Source organism: Calliphora vicina, chromosome 3 (assembly GCF_958450345.1).
Source record: "Calliphora vicina chromosome 3, idCalVici1.1, whole genome shotgun sequence".
Taxonomy (NCBI): domain Eukaryota; kingdom Metazoa; phylum Arthropoda; class Insecta; order Diptera; family Calliphoridae; genus Calliphora; species Calliphora vicina.
Window position 1 is genome coordinate 111,196,185 of NC_088782.1, and position 18,855 is coordinate 111,215,039.

The following is an 18,855-nucleotide window of genomic DNA, read 5'->3' on the forward strand; positions in this document are numbered from 1 at the left end:
AGTCATTAATATAGACAATATGGATATCTAATGATAGATATTTCAACGACGTATATAAGACCATAGTAAGTTGGACCTACAATGGGTCAAAATCGGAAAAAATATTTTTTAACCCGATTTTTTTTTCACAAAAAAAAATATTTTTTTTTTAATTTAAAAAAAAAAATAATTTTTAACCTGATTTTTTTTTTCACCAAAAAAAATAGGTATTTTAAAAACTTAAAAAAAAAAATTTAAATAACAATTCGAAAATGTTTTTTTTTCCAAAAACCCGATATTTTTTCACCACAAAAAATTTTTTTTTTTTAAATTTAAAAAAAAAATTTTTTAAAAAATTTAAAAAACAAAAAAAATAGGTATGTATTTTAAAAATTTAAAATACATAATTCCAAACAAAAAATAAAATTTGTTTACCTAAAAATATTTAAAATTTCTATTTTGAAGTATAATTTGGTGAAGGCACAGCCGAATGAATATAGCTCTCTTACTTGTTAAATCAAACTAAGTACGTCGATGAGTTCTTTAATTTTGCCAACAATCATATCAATATAGTGTATTTATTCTCGACTACTCTGGCACAATTAAAGTGGTTACGGCTGTATATAAAAGTGTCTGTAAATTGCATGAGTCATTTTGATGAATTTTTATGCGTGTATTCCAATTATACAGGTGTTATTTGATTTCGTTTATGATGTTTTGATAAAATGAAAATAAATCATATTTAATATACAGAGCGAAAAAGGCAAACAATAAAAATGGGAACGTTCTAAAAAGACAGACAAAGGCAAAAGTATTCAAACAAGTGCAATATTCATTTCAAATTAAATTATTCAGCTTTATTCATATTTTAAAAATTTTAAATAAAAATCAACTTGATTTTTTAAATATTCAGCTGTGTGTGAAAACTTTTTTATTTAACTGTAACTTACGTACTTATAATTTTCAATTTATACAAAATCTAATTACTTTTTTTTCTGAGGCACTTTAGATTTATAAATCACAATATAATCATTAACCAAAACCATACCAGCAAATTATTTTGCTCCATTTATTATTTGTAACACACAAAATTTCTCTATAAAATCTTTAAAATCTACAATTATAACAATGTTTTCTATTTTTTTGTCTGTCTCTTTTCAGCTACCAATAATATATAAATACATATATTTTTTTTTTAGTAAAACTTGAGTGCTTAACCGTCCTATAGTTTAAAATAATTTATAAAATAACATAGAATTTTTTGCCATCATATCAAAGAAACACTGCTAAATTAGTTTAAAAAACAACAGAACAAAAAGTGATAACTAAAATAACTTATTTAAAAGATTTTACAAATTTTTGTTTAATAATACAATAGAAAAAAGTTTATAAATTAATAGTAAATAAATTTCAAGTTAAAAGCAATTTAAAGCCACAAAACCAACAATATGCCGTTCATTTCCAAAGATTGGCGCTCACCAGGTGAAGCTTGGGTCAAAACCGAAGAAGGTTGGGAAAGATTGAAAGTTCTTGAATGCGGTAAACGTAAACGGTAAGTAAATTTTTATAATTTTAATAAAAGTTGCTTTTTAAGGAACAAATAATAATATTGTGTTGTAAATAAAATTGTTTATAAAATAAGAGTGATTCGTCTTTAAGACAATTATAAAAAAAATACAAATTTTAATTTTCAAAATTATTACTTTAATACTTGTTAACCACGCAACATTATTAACAACAGTATTACCGATATTTGTGCTGTTTTACCTACTTGGTATAAACACAACAAACAAAATGGCGCAGTTTTGTTTACATTGCTGTAAATTTACAAATTATTATATTTTATCTTTCATTATGAATACTGGGGATATGTAGAAAAAGGTAGTACCCAAAATTTTTCAATTAATAGAAATTTAATATAGAAATTTTCATTCAAAAATCAAACACTTTCTAATCAGGAAACATTATTATAACCTGCATTACCGACATGTTTACTGTTTTATCCTATTATGGTATAATGACAACAAACAAAATGTCGCAGTTTTGTTTACATTGCTGTAAATTCATAAATTATTATAATTTTTTTTCTTATGGTCATACAAATTGAAACATTCTTGGAATTTAGCCAATAAACTTTACAATTTGACATGCAGTCTGGAGATTTTGTTAAAAAGTTAACCAATTATTGGGTGTATGACTTATAAATTCGAAATTTTTTCTTTTCTTAGTTTAGCTTTTATTTTGAAACATTTGCACCATATAAATTTATTCAAAGTATTGGCCATTGTTATTTCCCACCTTACTGGCAACATGTGGATTTTGAGGCAAAAGAACTGCACATCTTTTGAGGCCAAGAACGAATCACGACAATTTCGGATACTCTGCTCCAAAGTGAAGCGTATCCCAGATAGAGCGTTCTGCATCGATCGAAACAAATAGTAGTCCGATGGGACATGGTCTGGACTATAAAGCGGGTAGGGCAAAACTTCCAAACTTCCTTTTCCCATCTTTCTGGCAACATATGGATTCTGAGCCAAAAGAACTGCTCATCTTTTGAGGCCAAGAACGAATCACGACAATTTCGGATACTCTGCTCCAAAGTGAAGCGTATCCCAAATAGAGCATTCTGCATCGATCGAAACAAATAGTAGTCCGATGATACATGGTCTGGACTATAAAGCGGATGAGGCAAAACTTCCAAACCCCTTCATTCTGAATACATTTTTACAGGTATTGCATAATGTGGAAGAGTGTTGTCATGATGGAATATTACGGTTTCATTTCTGGCTGCACATTCTGGGCGTTCTTCGGTCAATGCTCGCTTCTAACGAATCAGTTGCATTCGGTACAGGTTCCCTGTGTTGGTCTGGCCAAATTTCAGCAGCTTATAATAGATAAGTACCCTTTTTCTCCCACAAAATACAGAGCATTACCTTAGCGCCATGGACATTTGGCGTTGGTGTCGATTCGGCTGGTTGGCCGGGCTATCGTTATCGTTATTGATCCATTTTTCATCGCAAGTAAATTTTTCATTGGTGCCAAAATGATGATAGCGTTCAAACATCATTTCGAACATGCAAAATCAAGGCCTTTCAAGGTCTCTCGGCTTCATCCAATTTGGATGAATCCTGCTACTCGAAAACGTGTTGATATAAAATGTTAATCGGATGTATATCGTTACGAAAAACGATAACCAGATATTGAGAAAATGGGGGAAAACTTGTTAACTATGCAACATTATTATAAACTGTATTACCGACATGGTTACTGTATTATCCTATTATGGTTAATAACAACAAATACACAATGGCGCTACTTTGTTTACATTGCTGTCAACTCATAAATTATTGTTATTCTTCTTCTCAGGCCATAAAAAATCACACATTCTTTAATTTTATCCAATAAACATTACAATTTAAAATGGTCACTGTGTGATTTTATTACATTACATAAATAATTCAATAATTATTATCATTTTTCCCTTCTCTTATCCCGCTGTCTTCACACTTGACCTTTAGAGTAACCATCATTTAATAAAAAGTGAATCTGCAATAAAATTATTCAATTATTTAACCTTCTCTCTTATATATTTAATGCTTAATATATAGAAAATTGTGGAAATATTATTATATTCTTCTACTTCCTTGATTTTTATTACAGTTTTTTCTTCTCTCTGTGTTACTGCTGCATAGTTTTGTATGCTTTTGAGGCATGTAATCAGGTTATTTCGTAGTTTCCATGACATTTTTTTTTTGTGGGTGCAGAAAATAAATTGTTTCATAACATAATAGTAGAGGCAAACAGAAATTTTTGTTTTGTTGCAACTTGCAAGTCTAATAAAATATATATTTTTTTATACATATACTATTTCTGGTTTTTATTTATGATGTCTTTTTTTTTGTATATTTTTTGTATCATTGTTTTCCGTATGAATTGTTACTTCCATTTCCATTCCATTTAATTGAATTCAATCAAAATTTACGTGTTCATGCTTGTACATGCAGAGACATGAGTTATATACAGCATTTTATGACATAAATGCATAAATATTTTAAAAATGTATAACTAACTTATACTGGTAATATGTATATTTTGAGGGTATTGCATTTGTATAAAATTTAACTTTTTGGGTACACGCCACTCTTTTTTCTTTCCATTTGTTAGTATGTAATATGTAATGGAATGTTTATTTTATTAATTTATTGCAAATATTAATAGATTATGCAATTTTTAAGCACTTTATTGTGTACTTTTTCGTTACCATTTTCTTTTGATCGTGAATTTTTAAAGCCAAGCAAATTCAATGAGTCATGTGAAAACATTTTTGCAAAAAGTCTTAAATGAATTTTTAAATTATTAAAAATGTTACATATTTTTGAAAGAAAACACAATTTCCTTCACTTTGATATATAATACATCCAACTTTTCTTTTCCACTATTCAAATTAGTAAATTCAAAGTCAACAACATACAGGAAATTTGCTAAATCTTGACGTTTTGTAATATATTTTTGGTCACTGCATTACCGACCACGGTATTACCAACTATGCAAGAAAACTACAAGTCAAAGCTAATTACTATAAGATGTGCATTTTGAATGCATTAAATTAAACTGGAATATACATTTTCTATGGCCATGAGAAGTTTTATTAAAATTGGACTATCCGTTTAGAAATTACATATTTATTTCCACTTTTTTAAAATGTGTAGTCATTTGTTTAATGACTCTTTGTAAATCTATTTAGTATTAATGTTATTTAAGACAAAATAATCTTACACTGCGTCAGTCATTTTGCAGAATCAAACAAAACCATAGTAAAATTTGCTTTTAATTCGTTACTTTTATTCAAAGTTACATTCACACTTCAAAATCATGCCATACACAACACAAAAAAGAAATAGAAGACAAAGAAGTCGTTAAAACAACAGAAAATTAACTTTATGGTTCGATGAATATAAACAATTTTCAAAATTTACTGTACGATAGATTAAAAATGTAAAGTGCAGCAAATGAAATTAGTGTTGAAAAATCAACGAATGTGAACTATAAAATTAAAATCGAATAAAAGTTGAGTCGTAAAGAAGCAGATTAGCAGATTACTAACTACCCAGTAGTTAATCTAGAAGTCAATGGATAGAGAAGTCAATTGATTACTTTATATATCCCAAGTAATGTAGCGTGTGGACAATTGTCATTTTAGTGTCTCTAAGTAACCTAAAGTGTAGTTACTTTAAGCGTTTATTATACCCTTCACCTTCCGGAAAATCGGTCCACAAAAGGCTGAGATATAAGGAAAAAACCAGGACAACCTCGATTTTTTATCTATTTTTCACCTACATATATCTGGATTACTAAGTCATTAATATAGACAATATGGATATCTAATGATAGATATTTCAAAGACCTTTGCAACGACGTATATAAGACCATAGTAAATTGGACCTACAATGGGTCAAAATCGGAAAAAATATTTTTTAAACCGAATAAAATAAAATTTAAAAAAAAAAAAAAAATTTTAATTTAAAAAAACAATTCAAAAAAATTAAAAAAACAACTGGAAATAATTTGGTGAAGGGTTATAAACCCTTGCCAGATTCACTGCACTTTAGAAAGTAGTTATTTTACCCAGTAGAAGTAATCTATTGAAGAGCTGTTGGAAGAAGGTTTTTTTATTCGACTGTTTATGCTAATTTAAGCTAATCAGGTAGCTAGTAAGGTAACTGACTCTAAGTAACCGGTATATGACTCCAATGCGTTTACTACTTTGGACCAGCTATCAGAAAGTTTCCTTGTAATCAAAAACGATCAATTGACTGACTCCCTGCTTAGGAAATGGACTTGTTAAAATAACTAGACCATTTTAAAAGTTGAATTTGATTCATTCTATACGAAATTTGTTTAGTGATAACCGTTATCTACCAACTGTTTGCATTAGTTACTTATAAACTTAATAACCGAATATTATTTTCGATGCATCTAAAATTGTACAACACTAATATCACATTAACGGCTTAACTTTTAAAAGTTTAATAAAATAACAAAAACAAAACAAAAAAAAAAATAAAGCAATTTTGTAAAATATGCAATTAAGTTTAAGAGCCGTTTCTTTTTGTTGCTTTTAGTAATAAATTTAAACTATTTGTTTAGACAGACAATCTAAGTAAAATATTAGTTACATAAAATAAAAATATAAAAAAAATTTACAAGGGTGATAATAAGTTTGAACAATTTTTTAAATAAGAAAGCGTAAATTTTGTAATTTTGGTAATTAATTATAAAATAAATAAAATGGAAAATGTTTAATTTAATTTAACATGGCACGATTAACTATACTTTATTCGAATTCTACCGTTATTGCTGAACATAAAGAATTTTTTTTAAAAAAAGTTTTTTTTAAATTTTTTTTTAAAAATTTTTTTTTTTTTGAAAAAAAATGTGTGACAAAAAAATTTTTTGATGGAAAAAAAATTCGGGTTAAAAAATATTTTTCCCGATTTTGACCCATTGTAGGTCCAACTTACTATAGCCTTATCTACATCGTTGCAATGGACTTTGAAATATCTATCATTAGATATCCATATTGTCTATATTAATGACTTAGTAATCCAGATATAAATCAAAAATAGGTCAAAACTCGAGGTTGTCCCGGTTTTTTGCTCATATCTCCGTTATTTATGGACCGATTTTGCTGATTTTAAATAGCAAACTTCTCGAAAGCATGTCTGACAGAATTATTGAAGATTTGGATCCCGAAGATATCTTCAGAAAATTGATTTCAACAGACAGACAGACAGACGGACATGGCTTAATCGACTCCGCTTTCTATAAGGATCCAGAATATATATACTTTATAGGGTCGGAAATGAAAAATGTAGAAATTACAAACGGAATGACAAACTTATATATACCCTTCCCACGAATGTGAAGGGTATAAAAACAAGACTGTGGAGACTATGTAATATTCATCTACTTGTGGTTTACACTGAAATTTACCTAACTGGTTTTTAAGATTTAGAATGAATCTTTAATAAAGTTACACCGGTGACGGCTCAGAAATGAGTAGGTTTTGGTAACATGTCTGCTATTGATGAAAGTTCTTCCTTGGAGAAAAACTGTCGGCTTTTTCTGAGTAGCCCAATCGAAGATCTAATTCTCAGTTTACTGTAGCTTTCATATATTAGACCTGCCTTATGTGGTGTTATATCCTGAATGAGGTTAACCAAACCATTTGATTATAGAGTTTTAAGTTTGTCGTGTTTGCTCTTTAAGACATTGAGAAAGCTACGACCATTGAGACTTCACTTCATTTGCTAGGGAGCTCTAAGTACTTGTATAAGTTGCTCTTTGGATATCAAATTTGTCTTTAATAATGCCTACCCAAAAAGTTAGTTCCTTCTCAACTGGATTAGGTACCACCATCTTGGATAGGAAACTGCATTAATAATCCATCTGTTCACTTTGAAAACTCGTGAATCTTGATTCTACTGAAGCATGATATCAGATAAGTATCATTCTCCTGAGTAAATTTGTTTGAGTTAATTCAAAGTCGGGACGAAATACATGTGGTGGTTTCTAGATTGTCCAATTAAGGACAAGTTACAATAATTTCATAGGAAGGCTAATCAAATGGTCATCCACTATTGGATCTCACGTTCATTTTGAAATTTGATTCTCTGGAATATAAAAAGCAACAGGAATATGAAATCGAGATGACTATTTCGAGTTCCTTAGTGACGACTCAAAGTCGGATAGCAAGACATAATAGGAAGAGAGTATTTTTCAGCCGGTTTGTAACAGAGTTCTACATTCTAAGATTCCGCTTATTAAATGGTCTGTGAACTACCAAACGTTCATAAAATCTCTAAAGATTTCCTATACAAATTACATAGAATCTCTTAAAATAACGGCGAGACATTGGGTTGAGAAACTCTTCTAAGCTATTAGAGGATTCAACAGAACACAAATTATACATTCATACAAATTATTTCGACTTAATTTTATGTGGACATCGATGAACTGACAGCTGACTTTCTCTGCAAGGACTTTTGAAATACTTGTCATCAAGAGCAAGAGGAGGAGACAGTATTTGTCCAGTGTCCTGGAAGTACGTAGAACTGAGACTTTGGGTGCTTTATTTAAGGTACTACTTGAATGATCTTAATTATTGAACACTATAGTGTAAAACAAAGTTTTTTTTTGCTTCCAAAATGGCAAATTTTGTACCAACAAAGAGTCATATGCGGGAAGTTTTGCTTTATTTCTTTAATTTGAAAAAAAAAAGTTTCAGCGGAACTGCACAACAATTACTCATCAAAGCTTATGGTGAATGTGTTCCAACGTGCGAGAGATGGTTGGTTCGGTTCAGAAGTAGTGATTTTGACACGGAAGACAAAGATCGCCCAGTCCAGCCAAAAAATTTGGAAGACCAAGAATTGTAGTCATTACTACCTGAAGATTGTTGTCAAACTCAACAAAAACTTACAAAATCATTGGAAGCTACTCAAGCAGCAATTTCAAAACGTTTGCGAACAGTAGGATTCATCTAAAAGCAGGGAAATTGGCTGCCATACGAATTGAAGTCGAAAGACCTTGAAAGACGATTTTACATGTCCGAAATGATGCTTGAACGCTATAAAAGATAATCAGTTTTGCGCCGAATCATTACTTGTGATGAAAAATGAAGCGTAAGAGATCGTATGTGAATCCCGCCCAAGCAGGCGAGTTCACACCAAAGTCAAATATCCATGGCGCTAACGTAATTCTCTGTATTTGGTGGGAGCAAAATGATCCTATCTACTATAAGCTGATACGATCTGACCAGACCATCACAGGGAACCTGTACCAAAAGCAACTGTTACGTTTGAAGAGAGCATTGGCCGAATAACGCCCAGAATATGCGGCCAGACATGTCGGGTGTCCCAAAATATTAGACGATAGTGTGCTGGGCTATTAATTTGAGGGTTCCCGCCAGAGACTCTGGGTGTATCTGTAGACAAGCAAATAAGCTTCGCAGTTTGTGTTTGTTTTAAATAAAACCGTAATGTTCCATCATGATAACGCTCGGCACACATGTTACAATAGAATGAAGTGGTTGGGAAGTTTTGCCTCACCCGCTTTATAGTCCAGAACATGCCCCGTCCGACTACTATTTGTTTCAATCGATGCAGAACACTCTCCCTGGGAAACGCTTCACTTTGGAAGCGTATCGTATACTCTTTTTCAAAGTGAAGCGTTTCCCAGAGAGAGTGTTCTGCATCAATCGAAACAAATAGTAGTCGGACGGGGCAAGAACTGCTCATTTTTTGAGGTCAAGAACGAATCAATCCCATATCGGATACTCTGTTCCAAAGTGAAGCGTTTCCCAGAGAAAGTGTTTTGCACCGATCGAAACATATGTTGCCAGAAAGATGGGAAAAGGAAATAGCTAACAATGCCCAAAAACATTGAATAAATTCATATTAGCTTTAAACATACTCTTCATAAAAGTTATTCAATTGAAGTATCATCATCACTAATGATATTGCAGTGTTAATTGTAATTGAATTTATATCAATAACATTAAAATTAGTTAATGTCAAATGTTCATTGTTTCAAATGGAAAATTTCAAAGCTTTTTAATAGCTACTCTTTCATTATTTTAAGTGTCAATCACAGAGAGCATCATTATTATTCAGTTTAATGAAATGTCAAAAGGTACATACATGCAACGTTCTATAAATAAACTTTTCAAAATGTTTTTTTTTTTATTGTGCCATAAATTTGTATGCATGTACAATACTTAAGTAGGTATACTTTAATATAAATGTGACAATTTTTCCTTTTGTAAATTATGGAAAAGTATTTCCTGTACAAATTTTTTTGTTTCAAAAATAGACTTTCATTACAAGTAGGGTTTTTAATTTCTCGATCATTTTTGATTCCCGGGAATCGGGAATTTTTTTTCTACATTCCCGGGTACCCGGCTATTCCCGAAATATATAATGATACTGTAAATTAGGAATATTATAGTCAAATTTCATATAAAAACTTAGTGTTATAATTATTAAATATCAGAGCTTCGAATTAATTAATAAAATTTGAGCTTAATTCACTAAAATCTTAATCCGCAATTAAATGTCAGCCTTTCATTCCATAAATCCATTCCTAATATTTAATTTTTAGATTCATTCCAAAGCCTTTGTTTAAACTTAATTAATTTTAAAGTTAATTAATAACAGAATTTATTCAAACTTTGAATGATTAAATTTTTGTTAAATCAAATCATTTACAAAATTAATTGAAAAAAGGGTCTTAAACCTTTTTGTAATAGATTTTAATTGAAGAACAATTTTGTCATTTAATAAATTTTTGAAGCTATTTTGTTATGGATTTGAAGAAGAAACTTATAGAAATTAGAATGATTCAATAAGAAATAAATTCTATAAATAATGAATTCTCTTTTTAAATTTTCAAGCGAAAAACCCCAAATAAATAATCACCCCTACCGCGAATCAATATTTCACATGAAATATTTTCCCTTTTCCTTTTTTCGTTCATCAAATTTGTTCACGTGAAAAAATTCCCCTTGTTGTGAAATTTTTAGATGGAATTTTGTAAACAATAAACAGCTGCTACGAACAAAATCAACTATTGTGAATGTAAAGTTCATCGTGATATTCCCGATAGCAATTTTCCCTTCGAGGGAAATGGATATTTCATTGGAACAAAATTTCACATGTTATTGCCGATAGGGGTGAATAATAATAAGCGGTCTATTATTGCCAGAATATAAGCAAAAAACTGTAAAAATCTTTTCACTGTTTTTTGGTGAAAAAACAGAGTTCTAACTTGTATTTTCGTCAGTTTTTAATTCCCGGGATTCCCGACTAAAAATCCCGGGAATCGGGTAGTGAAAAATTGGCAAAATTCCCGGGAAATTTGTACCGGGAATTCCCGGGATAAAAACCCTAATTACAAGACAAATCAATTTCAATGTGTGAATACAAAACTAAAGCATCATTAGCCACTTCAATAAACTTACACAGTAAGAAATTCTTACAAAGAATACATATTTTTAAGAAAATACAAATCAAAAGAAATACACAAATTATAAACCACACAGACGTATTTTTTTTCTATTTATATTACAATAAATGTGTACATGATGGGATTTATTTAAATGAAACTGAAATTTTATATACAAAAATGTAGACATGTGTTTCTTATCAATACAAAAGAAACTTTTTTAAATGAACTTTGTAAAAAAAAAACACGTGAATTTTGTAATTATAAATGTTTATCTTAAAGGTCATCAACAACTATTTCATTGTTTTCAATTTCAAAATTTCAAGAATATTTAACTTTAAGATTTTGAGAAATTGTTGCTCCATTTTTTATTTTTCTTTGTCTAGTATCAATAATAATAATAATAAACTTTTCGATTGGTATTGTGATTTTTAGATCTGTTTTGGTTTTTTGCAAATATTACTTTTGACCATAAATTGAGTATGACCTAGTTTTCAATATTTGTATGCAACATACACACAAATTTATAATATTTTCTATGAAGGTTTATGTACCAGTTCATCGTACATACCAAATAGATATTCATTTTTCAACTGACTGACACCAACAAGTACATACGAAAACACTATGGAGTTGTACTTCATATATGAAGCAGACCTTGAAAGAGTGTTTTCCAATTATATATTATCTATAATGCAATTAATGCTGATGCTGAACGCCATTAAGATATTATGCCAATCTTGGGAGGAGAATCTTATTCTTCCTCTTTTCAATTTTACGCATTGGATATAAGGAGTCTGTTGGCATAATGGTTTTGTAGGTTATATATAAAGGCAGCCTGTTATATCAGCTCACTTGGGTCATAACATATCATTTTACGTTCCCTTAAATCAGGACCGAAGCAAACCTTATGCACGAATGAAAGAATCCATCCTCCTAATGTCGATCCGTTAGGTCGTGCAGAAAAGGATTACACATTGTTGCAGTTCTAGTTCCCGATAGAACAGGGCAATGACAGATGAGATGTTCTACATTTTCCTTCTCCTCTTCATCAAAACAACAAAGAAATATTAATTTTCCAGGATTATGCAGCTATCACAATCCGCAGCTGATCTTGTGAGAGCCCTATCAAAGACTACGATCTGTTGTAGTCGTGTACGCGCCATTTAAGGTTCGATAACGAGTCATGTTAGATCATCTGGTGTGACCAATTCCATAAACAACAAGCTACATACTGTATCAAGTGCAAGTAACTTACTGTTTGTGTACCGCAACAACCAAATAATCGATCTGGTCGTCTTACTAACGAGAGACTGCTGTGGCCAGTTCCTCCGCTATGTCTTTGCCAGGTACATCAGAATGTCCCGGAACCCAGAATAACTCCAGTTTAGAATATCTCTAAATGTATGAATCCTGATATTCTCACCGAATATCCTGAATATTTCGTCCGCTTTGTCTTTGCCAGAAACATCAGAATGTGCTGGAACCCAGAATAACTCCAGTTTAGAATATATCGTAGCCAATCTTGTAAGAGTCCTATCAAAGACGACGATCTGTTGTAGTTGTTGGAGCATCTGGTGTGAGCAGTTCCATAAACAAGTAACATAGAGTATCAAGTGCAAGTAACTTACAGTTTGTGTAACGCAACAACCAAGTAATCGATATGGTCGTCTTACTAATGCGAGACAGCTTTGGTCAGTTCGTCCACTATGTCTTTGGTACCTGCGGAATGTACCGGAACCCAGAATAACTCCAGTTTAGAATTGTAGAAGTCCTATCAAAGACGACGATCTGTTGTAGTCGTTAGAGCATCTTGTGTGAGCAGACCCATAAACAACAAGTAACAACAGCATAAAGTACATGTAACGCACCAACCAAATAATCGATCTCGTCGTCTTACTAACGAGAGAGGCCAGTTCGTGCGCTATATCTTTACCAGGTACATCAGAATGTACCGGAACCCAGAATAACTCCAGTTTATAATATCTCGTCATCTCTTTAAGATATACCCGTCATTTATATTCCAATCTGAAGGTACGAATCCTGATATTCTCAATGAATATCCTGTAGTACCTCAACTTTATGGCCGAAATTTCAGCCTGAATAAATCTGCACCAATATTCTCTGTTAGTTTTGATTTATTGGGGAACTCTTGAACATCCCAAAGAGTGGAAAGCTGTGGTTCATTTGAAAGTAATCCTAGTGATGAGCGCTTGTTAGTTTGTATTTTAGTATATACATATATAGTTTGTATCTATATATATAAAAGAGTAACGTTACTGACTGATTCATCATCCCACAGCCCAAACGACTGAAGCTAGAATCATGAAATTTTGGGTTCCTCCCTCCCCAAAACGATCCACTAAGAAGGGATTTTTGGAAATTCGAACGTTTAGGGGGTAAAAACGGGTAAATCCGGTAATCTTATATCTTCAAAACCAATAAAGATACAAAAAAACTTGAAATTGCATGTTACTCCATTTAATTTTAGTATAAGGAGATCCAAAGTTTCCAGAATTTTATGGATAATTGACAACAGCTTTTATAAATCTCCCAAGATCTTCGTTTTTTTCTTCTTTGTAAATAGTGGTATCACTCAATCTATTTTCAAGTTGGATTTATAAGATCCTCCAGCTTGTATAATCCTTCTGGTTGTTTTAGTTTATTGGCAGACACTGCAACATCTTCTGGCATGAATAGCTGTGATTAAAGACTGTTTATTATCGGATATAGTGGTAGTAATGCAAATCCATTCAAAACTCCTTACCTCAAGATGGAGTTCTTCAAATTACTAGTCCTCTTTTCAGCTTGACCTCATGAACCAAACTGCTAACTTCATGATTCAGCACAGAGATATAAATATTGATTAAAATTTCGTAACAAACGAGCGGTTGGGGCTTTGCGAAACTTGCTTTAAGGAAATTGATATTATAGAGATTCAATTAAATCATTCGAAATTTAATATTATAAAGATTCAAAAGATCTTTGAAGTGAAGATACAATTATATCTGCCAGCAATCGAAATGTGACAATTTCTCAAGATTGTTACATTTGTGATCTGGCCTGGTCTTCTCCAAGGTTTGACCGTGCTTTAAATGTCCCTATGAACAGGCAAGCTTCGTATGTACCGCGCAGACTAGATAGAAAAGTTGTTCCAGTCTCTTTTACTTTGATTGATATGGGGCAGGGTGTTCAGAGACGATAACATGGTTCGATCGATCCAGTGCAGTTGGTTAAAACCGAAATATTTATAGTGAAGTCACACGAGGTGGATTGGGTTATGTTATTCAGATTGAGAACTCGCCAAGTTGGTACATCTAGCAGTCTGGTTAGTACCTTAAATCCTCCATGAATAGTTTAATTCGGTCTATTGAGAAAACTTTTAAGACAAAATTTCGAAAGAGCTTCTTTTCTTAAAGATAAATCTCTATTAAGAAGGAGCGCGACGTGCATTGCATTCGTGCATATGTAGAAATCGTTATGTTGGTCCTTGTAATAGCCTGGTTAGTACTATGAATCTTACTGGGGATTTCCTTAAGTTACAAAACAAATAATTTTCAAACGTTTTTCAAAATTAAGCAGTGTTAGAACAGAATGTTATTTTGGCTATAATAACAATTTTAATTTATCGTGTGCCATAAGGAGCTAAAGGGAGCGGAATAAATTGGCACGCTGCTGTTAAAAAACAAAAATTTGGAAAAGTTTTCTCAAAATTGAACACTGACAGTGTTTGAACAGAATATGGTTTGGGCTTTTCCTCTTACTATCCCAAAAGGAAGAGTCCAGCTTCATCTGAGACCAAATTATACAATATTTCTATAAAAAATCAATCAATATCAATTGTAATGATTTCCAGGATGTCATTGTGATAGCTTCAAAATACTAAATGTGTGAAGGAAGTGGTGTTTGGGAAGAAGTGGCGGGTGATATGCCATCAGAAACGTTTTAGGCATCATACATATCTTGAGTCTTCCGATAGGGAGTATAATAGTCTCAACATTCGTTGCAATTGAGAAATGAGAACCTCATAATCACCCCTATCGGCAATAACATGTGAAATTTTGTTCCCATGAAATATCCATTTCCCTCGAAGGGAAAATTGCTATCGGGAATATCACGATGAACTTTACATTCACAATAGTTGATTTTGTTCGTAGCAGCTGTTTATTGTTTACAAAATTCCATCTAAAAATTTCACAACAAGGGGAATTTTTTCACGTGAATAAAGTTGATGAACGAAAAAAGGAAAAGGGAAAATATTTCGTGTGAAATATTGATTCGCGATAGGGGTGAATATGATGGGAATACCTCTTGAGACATTTGATTCGTCGACTGGGCGGTTACTGCGTAATTCAATGCGAAAGCGAAAATGTGTGTTAAACACATTGTAATTCGAAAAGATTTCCTTTCGAATCGAATTAGGGAGTAACCCCCTGGTGTATATATTTAGTAAATTACGCGAATTATAACGTTTCGATGTCAAAACCGATCATAATTTAGATTCAAGCTGCCCAATTTCCTTTTTGTCAAAATAGTCTTAAAAGTTCACATTGCCATAGTCCTGCTAATAAGACTTCATCGGAACGCATATTTCTACAAGATTCATTTAGTTTCGAACTCTTTACTTATAATGTCCATTTTCATTAGTATTCATTATTAGAATAATTCTCTTGTCCTGGGAGTATTTTTATACCCTACACCACAATAGTGGGGAGGGTATAATGCGTTTGTGCATTAATTAAGGTGGGTCTAACACCCACCTTAAAGTACACCGATCGACTTAGAATCACTTTCTGAGTCGATTAAACGATGTCCGTCCGTCCATCTGGCTGGCTGTCCCTGTAAACCTTGTGCGCAGAGTACAGTTCGCAATTTTGAAGATATTTCGATCAAATTTGGTACATATAATTTTTTCGGCCCAAGAACGAAGCCTATTGAAACTGGCTGAAATCGGTCCATTATTTCACCTAGCCCCCATACAAATGTCCTCTCGAAATTGGACTTTATCGGTCATAAATGTTTAATTTATATATGTATCTACACAAATTTCGCTCCAAATAAGTTTCATATATACAAAATTCATGTCACCAAATTTTGTTACGATCGGTCCATAATTAGTCATAGCTCCCATATAGACCAGCTTCCGAAAATCACATAAACGTGCATAAATCTCCTAAAAATGTTGGTATATACACAAAATTCAACAGAAATAACTTTCATTAAGACATAAATCACACGACCTAATTTCAAGGTGATCGGTCCATAATTGGTCATAGCTCCCATATAAGGCCCACTTTAGAAAATCACTCAAAAATATAAATTATTGAAATTTTAAAAGAAAAATGTTTTTGCTCTTTTACTTAGTGAAGGGTATTATACTTTCTTATTTGTTTTTTTTTAAATTATTTTTTTTCTTAAGAATAAAAAAATTACTAACTGGAAACGTCAAATTTTGCTTTAAAGTTTGTGTTTATTTTAAAGAATTAAACTATGCTTACTATAGGTTTCCTTTGGCAATTACTGTATTGTAAAATCAAAGCATTCTTTGAAAAGTCTGCCCACAAATACTAGTTATACTATTATTGTAGTTATGTATATTTTATCTTCAACATACTACATATTTCTGTCTATAGGTACCCAATTGCATAAAGTACTGCTATAGTTATATAGCAGAGAAAATTTTGCCACCATCATACAACTCTGGCTAAAAAAAAAATGGTAGTAGTTTATCCTATATACACGTGCATATACATATATAAATATAGTAAATATACCCAGCGGGAAAAAATGATAGGACTTCAGTTTGTAGGGCTTCTAAATGGCATACTTACACATTCTAAAAGATCCGATACTCATTCCACACTGCCTGCTCTTAGAAGGTATTCAAGAAGGCCTATGAATCCCCTTCTAATAACAAGTGGTTAAATAAAAATAGTCTACATCAAAAAATAAAATCTCTGCATCTCTTTGATTAACTCTCTTTACAAAATTTACAACAATAAATTGCTTGATGTGGCATCTTATTTATTTTTGTTGTTTTTTAAGTATGCAATCAGAAATAATCATGTTTCAAAAAATTAAACAAACAACTTAATTTTAATTCATATTTTTATTTTAGATCTTCTAATAAGACTTTAAATAGGTCTTCCATGGTAGACGTTCTATAAAACCTGAAAATGCACGACTTTTCATAGGCCGTCCTTTGATGCATTATTCTAATGCTTTTTTCACTTTTAGCCCGTCTCATGTAGAACTTCCATAAGACTTTGCAGTCTTTGCAGTAGTCCTACCTTTCTAGGTATTCCATATGACATTCATCTACAGGTCAGTAATAACAGGTTTTTGTACAGGCATAAGACCATATAGCAGCCCTTCGAATATCCCTTCCAAAGTAGACCTTCTAATAGCTCTTCCCAATTAGGTCTTCTAGAAGCCCTTGCAAAGTAGGCCTTCTAGTAGCCCTTCCTAAGTAGGCCTTCTCTCAGCCCTCTAACAGCAGCGAGTGTGCAAGGCCTTGGCTCGCAATGACACGCCGTGTAAAATTGAAATGATTTTGCAATGCGGCTAGAAGTCCTTGTGTCTGCAAAAGAAGGCCTTTAGGAAGGCCTCTTTACTGCATCTTTTTCCCGCTGGGTATGTATGTATGTTTATGTGTATATAGGATACACACTATAGAAACCTTCACCTCATTTCTTCAATGTTTTTCGCTCTCTTTCTTTGTTGTACTGTTATTGTTGTTTATTTTCGCCATTTGTCATGTACGTACACAATTGTGGCTCGGTATTACCGTTATGTGGAGAGAAGTGTGTTTGCATGAATTGTTCTTGTTGTCCTTTTTTTAGTTTTGCTTTACAACAGCATCCATATAATTATTTATAACAAATTGTTGCATAAAATATAAAAAAAAATATGCACAAAATATGCCAGCTGATTGAACAAAGTCCTTTTTTCTGTTGTTGTTTTTGTTGTCCACAAACATGTGCATGTGTCAGATTTTGTATTTATTTTTACTAAAGTTTTTTTTGTTTTTTTTAATTTTTTTTTGTGTTTTTTCTCTCTAGTATAAATAGCTTAAAGGTTGTAAAACAAAGATAAATGTTTAACTTTTAAATTTAGTGTGTTTGTGTGCAAAGTTGTAATTAATTGCAAATTGTTAAGTTATCTAAGGTAAACTGGGGTAAATATGTATTGTTTTTTTGTTTGTTTGTTTTTAAATTACAAGAACAGTGGTGTTAGGTTGTCTCAGTAAGAGTAAAAAAGTGCATTCTCACCCTTTATGAAATTCGAAAGTCTCAAATTTTTCCTTGGACATATTTTCTTCACAATATTTACAAATCAGTTTAATTTGGTCTAATTTTTAATACTATGTACTTGATTAAAAAGGATCGTGGGATTATTTTTTATTAAACAACCTGATAATAGGTACCATTATATTTGTTTTACTTTAATTTAAATTTTTCCACATTTTTTTGCTCAAACGTTAATTTACCTTTTTCCAATGATATCAAGCAAACATTCAGTTTTAATATCAAATTTAGAATAAAACAAGTAAGAGAGCTATATTTGGCTATGCCGAATGTTATATACCCTTCACCAAATTATACTTCAAAATAAAAATTTTAAACAAAATTTATTTTTTTTTTTTCGATTTTGACCCATTGTAGGTCCAACTTACTATGGTCTTATATACGTCGTTGCAAAGGTCTTTGAAATATCTATCATTAGATATCCATATTGTCTATATTAATGACTTAGTAATCCAGATATAAGTCAAAAATCGAGGTTGTCTTGGTTTTTTCATTATATCTCAGCCATTTGTGGACCGATTTTCTCAGCCATTTGTGGACCGATTTTCACCAAATTATACATCAA

At 31.6% G+C, this 18,855-nt stretch overlaps 1 protein-coding gene across 1 annotated transcript in view; it reads left to right on the forward strand.

Annotated features, from left to right (window-relative positions):
• The window catches only part of LOC135954820 (F-box only protein 32), a 37,379-nt gene that overhangs the window by 3,597 nt on the left and 14,927 nt on the right, over window positions 1-18,855 (forward strand). The window contains exon 2 of the mRNA XM_065505055.1: window positions 1,141-1,531. Coding sequence (XP_065361127.1) covers window positions 1,428-1,531 — 104 coding nt within the window. The 5' untranslated portion in view covers window positions 1,141-1,427. The remainder of the gene's footprint in view (window positions 1-1,140; window positions 1,532-18,855) is intronic.